The sequence below is a fragment of the Bufo gargarizans genome, chromosome 11 (assembly GCF_014858855.1).
Source record: "Bufo gargarizans isolate SCDJY-AF-19 chromosome 11, ASM1485885v1, whole genome shotgun sequence".
NCBI classification, from domain to species: Eukaryota; Metazoa; Chordata; class Amphibia; order Anura; family Bufonidae; genus Bufo; species Bufo gargarizans.
In genome coordinates, this window is record NC_058090.1 from 79,402,823 (window position 1) to 79,411,172 (window position 8,350).

At 40.4% G+C, this 8,350-nt stretch overlaps 1 protein-coding gene across 1 annotated transcript in view; it reads left to right on the top strand.

Moving 5' to 3' along the window:
* Nucleotides 1–7,762, top strand: part of LOC122921328 (embryonic protein UVS.2-like) — a 31,360-nt gene extending 23,598 nt beyond the window's left edge. The window contains exons 9-12 of the mRNA XM_044271304.1: nt 205–430; nt 863–981; nt 1,231–1,441; nt 7,716–7,762. Of these exons, the coding sequence (XP_044127239.1) occupies nt 205–430; nt 863–981; nt 1,231–1,441; nt 7,716–7,762 (603 nt within the window). The remainder of the gene's footprint in view (nt 1–204; nt 431–862; nt 982–1,230; nt 1,442–7,715) is intronic.
* Nucleotides 7,763–8,350: the final 588 nt, after the last annotated feature.

Below are 8,350 nucleotides of genomic sequence, written 5' to 3' on the forward strand. Positions count from 1 at the left end.
TTAAAGGCAAATGAGAGACTTTCAATTTGGTTTGATTTTAGTTGGGCCTGAAATCTGACAATGAATTCATGTCAACTGAATTAAAATTTTGTGCTTTTAGTATATTTTTGCCATGAACTTATCAAGTATCAGTCTTCATACCATATCTTCAGAATGTATCTAATCTTCTACTGATTTGATGGGTTTTTTTTGTTTGTTTTTTAGGTTGCTTTGAACTTTGTTGCCTTTGATGTCCAGTCATCTCCCAATTGTATATCTGACTATATTAGGATTTATGATGGCCCCACTAAGAGAGATCCCCTGGTGTTGGACAGAACTTGTGGTACTGTCTTGATCCCTCCAATTATTGCCTCTACTAACCAGTTATTGGTTGAGTTTTCCAGTGACAGCAGTGGTACTGGGGTAGGCTTTACAGCCTCATACAGCTCAGGTACAGTATTACATACTAAATCTTTTATTCTAACTTTTATTTTTACTTTTTTATTTCAATGTTTAAAGAGAATGCCTCTACATAAAATGTCCTATAGTTTAAATAAAGTTTGTATGTTAAACCTATTTTGCTATTCAGGAACAGCCTATTGGTGGGGTGCACCAATCAAATATTGATTGTCTATCCTAAGGATAGATCAGCAAAACAAAAGTCTTAGAATGCCCTTTAAAAGTCTATCCTGCTTTTTTTTTTGGGGGGGGGGCTCAAAGTTCAGTTTATCTGAAAAAAAAGCTAATATCAGATAGTGTTTTATACTTCTTTTTCTTTTAATTCTTCAGACTACCATATTAAATACAATGCGAATCCTAATGTAAAATATGTTGTGTAGGAATATTCTACTTTAATAATGACATTAAAATGTATTTCCCTCAGTGCAATGTGGAGGAACATTCTATACCCCTGGAAGAAACGTTACATCCCCCGGTTACCCCAATTCCTACGGCCCAAACATGAATTGCATCTACACCATTACAGCTCCTATTAGAAAGAAGGTATAAGTGATTTTTATTTTTTTCAGTTTGTCTGAAGCCCCACAAATTTTTTTTTAATTTATTATTTTAGGCGGTCTAAAATTAATCTGTAAAAAAGTTTTATTAGAGCAATAAAGTTCTAAAATATTTCCACCTAATTTTTTTCAACCTACACAAAAGATAATTTTGTCATGTGAACTTCTCAGTAATGATTCATATGTTGTAGCCTGACCCACTTGATATTTCAATCTATGCTTCTGATCTTTACAGATTTCCTTCAAGGTTGCTGATTTTCAGACAGAGGCTAGTCAGTACTGCATCTATGACTATTTAGAGATCCAGGATGGGTCCAACTGGAAGGGTCCATTCTGTGGGAACTATAAAATCCCTTCCTTTACCTCTCAAGGCAATTCACTGTGGCTGAGATTTGTTAGTGATCGCAGCAATCAGTTTAGAGGCTTCCAGGCATCATATAAATTTGGTGAGTACTAAAGCCTCGTCTTTATATGTCCTTAATAATACCTAAGACATTATATCTAAAGGTCAACAAAACAAGTGCAATCATATTAATTATGTTATCATCCAGAAAAGAGCATGATATGGCCAAATAACATGAGATGCTTTTGCATGTGAGAACAACCCCTACAATGTCTTGTACAATGTCTACTTGTTAGACTCACTTAATGATATTAAGATCACAAAACATTCCTCTACAATTTGCTATAATCAGTGAGGAAACCTGACAGTAAGGCCTCATGCACACGACATTTTTTTTCACGGTCCGCAAAAACGGGGTCCGTGGGTCCGTGATCCGTGACCGTTTTTTCGTCCGTGGGTCTTCCTTGATTTTTGGAGGATCCACGGACATGAAAAAAAAGTGCGGAGCCAAACGGATCCGTCCTGAATTACAATGCAAGTCAATGGGGACGGATCCGTTTGATGTTGACACAATATGGTGCCATTTCAAACGGATCCGTCCCCATTGACTTTCAATGTAAAGTCTGGAGTTCTTTTATACCATCGGATTGGAGTTTTCTCCAATCCGATGGTATATTTTAACTTGAAGCGTCCCCATCACCATGGGAACGCCTCTATGTTAGAATATACTGTCGGATATGAGCTACTTCGTGAACCTCAGATCCGACAGTATATTCTAACACAGAGGCGTTCCCATGGTGATGGGGACGCTTCAGGTTAGAATACACTACAAACTTTGTACAAGACTGCCCCCTGCTGCCTGGCAGCACCCGATCTCTTACTGGGGGATATGATCATATTCCCCTGTAAGAAATCAGCAGCCCCCCCCTCCCCAGTTTGAATATCGTTGGTGGCACAGTGTGCCCCCACCATCGCCCCCCCTCCCTCCCTCTATTGTATTAAATCGTTGGTGGCACAGTGTGCCAACCACCATCGGCCCCCCTCCCTCCCTCTATTGTATTAAATCGTTGGTGGCACAGTGTGCCAACCACCATCGGCCCCCCCTCCCTCCCTCTATTGTATTAAATCGTTGGTGGCACAGTGTGCCAACCACCATCGGCCCCCCTCCCTCCCTCTATTGTATTAAATCGTTGGTGGCACAGTGTGCCAACCACCATCAGCCCCCCTCCCTCCCTCTATTGTATTAAATCGTTGGTGGCACAGTGTGCCAACCACCATCGCCCCCCCCCCCCTCCCTCTATAGCAGTAACATTGGTGGCAGTGTGCGGTCTCAACAGTAGAAGATTAGTACTTAACTGCTTGCTGCTGCGATGTCTGTGTCCGGCCGGGAGCTCCTCCTACTGGTAAGTGAAAGGTCTGTGCGGCGCATTGCTAAAGAACTGTCACTTACCAGTAGGAGGAGCTCCCGGCCGGTCACAGACATCGCAGCAGCAAGCAGGTAAAGTATGAATCTTCTACTGTTGAGACCGCACACTGCCACCAATGTTACTGCTATAGAGGGAGGGGGGGGCGATGGTGGTTGGCACACTGTGCCACCAACGATTTAATACAATAGAGGGAGGGAGGGGGGCCGATGGTGGTTGGCACACTGTGCCACCAACGATTTAATACAATAGAGGGAGGGAGGGGGGCCAATGGTTGTTGGCACACTGTGCCACCAACGATTTAATACAATAGAGGGAGGGAGGGGGGGCGATGGTGGGGGCAGACTGTGCCACCAACGATATTCAAACTGGGGAGGGGCGGGGTCTTCCCCCTGCTGCCTGGCAGCCCTGATCTCTTACAGGGGAATATGATAGTACAATTAACCCCTTTAGGTGCCGCACCTGAAGGGGTTAATTGTGCTATCATATCCCCCTGTAAGAGATCGGGTGCTGCCAGGCAGCAGGGGGCAGTCTTGTACAAAGTTTGCAGTGTATTCTAACTAGAAGCGTCCCCATCACCATGGGAACGCTTCTGTGTTAGAATATACTGTCGGAAATGAGTTTTCACGAAGTGAAAACTTAGATCAGAAAAAGCTTTTATGCAGACGGATCTTCGGATCCGTCTGTATGAAAGCAACCTACGGCCACGGATCACGGACACGGATGCCAATCTTGTGTGCATCCGTGTTCTTTCACGGACCCATTGACTTGAATGGGTCCGTGAACCGTTGTCCGTCAAAAAAATAGGACAGGTCATATTTTTTTGACGGACAGGATACACGGATCACGGCCTCGGCTGCAAAACGGTGCATTTTCCGATTTTTCCACGGACCCATTGAAAGTCAATGGGTCCGCGAAAAAAAACTGAAAACGGCACAACGGCCACGGATGCACACAACGGTCGTGTGCATGAGGCCTAAGGCCTAGTTCACACAAACGTATGTCTTTTATAGTTTTTTGCGGTCCGTTTTTCACGGATCCGTTGTTCCGTTTTTGAGTTCCGTTGTGTTTCCGCTTCCTTTCAGTTTTTCCGTATGCCATGTACAGTATACAGTAATTACATAGAAAAAATTGGGCTGGGCATAACATTTTCAATAGATGGTTCAGAAAAAACGGAATGGATACGGAAGACATACGGATGCATTTCTGTATGTGTTCCATTTTTGTTGCGGACCCATTGACTTGAATGGAGTCACGGAACGTGATTTGCAGGCAATAATAGGACCTGTTCTATCTTTCAACGGAACGGAAAAACAGATATATGGAAACGGAATGCATACAGAGTACATTCCGTTTTTTTGCGGAACCATTGAAATTAATGGTTCCGTATACGGAACACAAAAAAATACGTTTGTGTGAACTTGGCCTAAGTGTTCAGTTTCTCTGCAGCACCGCCTTAGACAACATTAGATATGCACACCAGTAAATCAGAGGATCCTCCAGTGGACCAGTCTCTGATAACCTAGTTGGCCCCAAAAGTCCAGAAAAAAAAATTATAATTTGGCTTTCTTTGGAGAATTTTTTTTTTTACACCAGGGTCTATAGGTCTGAATCAAAACCTATTAGACTTTTTTGATATGAGGGTTTGGCCCTGAGAAGTCTGAGGATCCCATTTTATTTATATAAAATTCACTAAAAGTCTATATGAAAACAGATTATAGACATGGATGGCTGCTTCAAAACTTCTCCACCTTCAAACATGCCTTTAAAACACATACTTTCAAGCAGGCTTATTAAGCTACCTAAACTGACTATTCCCTGACTAAACCTCCACCCACCAACTCCTCAGGCCTAAACTCGATCCTCTAGTAGTCCCAAACCCGAAGCAGATCGTCCGGCACCACTCCTGTCAGTTCAATAATGGCTCAAATCCTACTTATCACAATCAACTACCTTATGTGTCCCCCCCAATTCCTCATAGATTGTAAGCTCTTGCGAGCAGGGGTCTGACTCCTAGTGTTTCAGTTGCATACTATCCAGTTATTTTTGTTTGTTTATATATGAACCCTATGAACTTGTAAAGCGCTACGGAATATTGTGGCGCTATATAAATAAATGTAATTATTATTATTATTTCTTTTTCCTAACCTATCCTTCTTTGTTAGGGTTCTTTCACTAATCATCCTCTGCCCCAAACATGAATTGATTGATGGTATACAAGTTATTCAGCACTAGTTTCTAAACAACCCAAAACACACTGAATGAGGAATGAATGATCACCACTATAAAGCCTTATTCACACAGTCAGTGTTTGGTCAGTGATTTCCATCAGTGATTGTAAGCCAAAACCAGGATTGGAGCCTCCAGAGACATAAGGTATAATAGAAAGATCTGCTCCTGTTCTGTGTTTAGAACCGCACCTGGTTTGGGCTCAAAATTACTGATGGAAATCACTGACCGAACACTGATGTGTGAATGAGGCATAAATGTTTGTCAACCATTCAGTTTCCACATTGTTGGCAGCAGATCCGAAGTGCACACAAGACCATGCCATGTACTTTCAGTTAAAGATGCAATCACCCAACAAACTATCTTTTTTAGTACCTGATAGTTGACTTGCATAAAGGTGCCCTTAAGAATGCAGGCAGTAAGCTTATACAATTTGGAGTCAATGCTGGTACCTCCAAGAATTAGCTGTTAAATGTGAGATAATACAGCAGAAAAGTTCCATTCTCTATACCACAACTGCTAAACAGCATTTAAGGGGTTAACAACTGGATCCTCCAGAAGAATAGATGATCGTTATACTGGTTTTCTGGCCAGAACAAGGTTCTGGTGACATCTCATTCCTCTCTTATTTCAGATTTTGTAAAACTATTCTTATTATACATTGGGAAAACCCTAGAGTTAATCTCCTATAAATAAAAATGCTTCTAATTTGTCATTTTATTATTACTCCATTGGTTTTCTAATCAGTATTTTCAATGAATACGGTGGATTAAATGTTATATATCTGTTACTTTAATCCATCCTTTTGTCTCTCTGCAGTGTAAAAGGAGATCAGACCCTAAAATACAATGAAGTTCTACCAGTTTACTCTACATCATCATCATCATCAGTATTTGATATTCTTAATTTTTTTTTTACTTGTATTTATTTATAGTACACACAGAGATTCAGAGTCATTCCAATAAAGTTTCTAACTGCATCATCTAAAATGATTTATAGTCCATTCTTTTGAGTGTATTTATATGTGTGTGATAATGTGAAGATACGGTATGTGACAATTTCTGCTGTATCAATGCCTGTCTGATAATGAATCCTGAGGAAAGCACCAGTCCAGTGCTACAACACATCATTTTTAATAAAAATAATTTGTTATAGGATCCATCTTTCCCTCATTATAGTATCTTGCTGTTGGGGACTGGGAGGAATAGTGGTACCACCAGGTTAGTTCCAAAGGGTTCTTGTTGAGCTGCATATCTACTGCCATTCATTACTTAGTTGATTGAATGGTTTATGAAAGAAAAATACTGACCTTCTCTATAGCTTCAACTAGTGTTGAGCGAATTGGTGTCAATGAAGTGGAATTTGATCCAAATCTTAGGAAAAATTTGACTCGTCGTGAACCCAAATCTCCTGGACCTTCATGGTAACAAATATATTTTTCCTGAAATGGTGGAAAATCAACCACCTTCTGGAGTAGATAAGGGATATAAAAACAATTTATTCAAATATATATATAGACCATAAAACGGGATCATACACTTGATAAAATACATGTGGGAAAATACACCTAGTAAAATACAAGACTGAATGAACTAAGAAATAAAATCACGCAAATTAATCATCACATAAATCCACTGGTTGAGGATGTATAGAAAATGGCTGTTGCCTCTAGATAGAGGGTGATGAATGTTCACCAAAAAGCAGAGATGTTATCCAGGAGACCTTAAAGACTCAATGTCACATGGAAAAAAAGTTCTCAATGTTGGCAACACAGCATTATGTATAGAGAACAGGTCACAATTTTAGAGACCCAGTAACGTGTGTAGGAACACAGCACAGTGTATATAAGTGCACAGTAATTCAGTAATTCAGAGTTGCCTCACTGAGGCTCTTACCGCTCTGTTGATATTACAGTGTCCATTCTGTGTAAGGGCATAAGAGCCGACTCACATGTAGGTTTGGGCACTAGTTCCAGGAGACGGAAGGTGAAAAGACTGTGTGAATAATTTGCTTAGAACACTAACTCCACATGGTAGGAGCGCTTGGTTCCGACACTTAGTTGGCGTGTATAAATGTGACTTCACGCTGTTAAGGAGGTCAGATGATCCGGTCAGCTGGCATGTTCATCAGTCAGCTGCTGTGGTCATGTGACTCGCAGGTCCTGTCGGTCACAGGTCCTTATAGAGATTTTTGGAAAATGCTGTATTTAGATGAGAACGAAGGTAATAAAGTTCTTCTTCCTTCTGGTCCGGACCAGCAAAGAGTATGGAAAAAACGCAGACTGTCAGACGCGTTTCGAGGCAACTTGCCTCTTCCTCAGTGGCTACAAGACTACGTTCCTCCAGAGATCTTTTATAGGCCTCAGAATTTTGGAACAAATAAAACATGGATTTGATTCAGAGGTGTTGCCTATGAGTAGGAGAGCTCTCAGGAAATTTAAATGTAAATCAAATTAAAATGCACATGTGTTGTATTTATTTGAAAAAAACATAAAAAAAGATAAAAAAAAAAATATATATATATATACATTAGAATAATAAAAATGTACATGATATTAGACCTTCAATTATACTTGTCAATATATTCGTAGAACATCTTGAAATCCCTACATGTACAGTTGATGTGTTATCCGTGCATTATATTCTAATGTTGTTAATGCGTTTTTTATCTTTTTCTTTATTTTTATTCAGTGCATTTCTTTTTCTCTGTTTTTCCTTACTATAGTGATTGTTGACACAAACAAGGGAGAATATTTCAAGAATTTCAAGTGAGGGAGAATATTTAGGGCCTCACCTCAAAAACATACTCACCTCATCCATTTGAACATGGAGATGGCCATCGTGATTGAAGAAAATGCACCAATTATCGTGCACGCTGATGTGTGACGTCACTATGCTGGGCGGATGTGGCCATGCTATCAGTGATGACATCACAGTGCCCGCCCAGCATGACAACATGGTGACATTTACATGTTTTCTTCAATCAAGATGCCGCGACAGCCTCTGTGCAATCAAATGGTTGAGGTAAGTATTTTTTTATTTTAACACCTGATTAACCATGATAGGCTGCATGTGACTCTCAGCTGCTACAATCAGCATAGAAAGCAGCATTTAAGGGATCATTGTGCCCTGTCCATAAAATGGAATGCGATTTGCTACTAAGTAATTTGTAACGAAACACATTTCTCGTCAACGGTTTGGCAAAGCAGCTGAATCAAATTTTGGAAAACTTTACTCAACAATAGCATCTACTCTAGGTTTAGACAGTGACATGTATCTGGGTAGACCTTGAAAATACAAGACACCATCATAAATGTCTTGCAATATAACTATAAGGATTGAGCAAGTGTGGCAGTCATG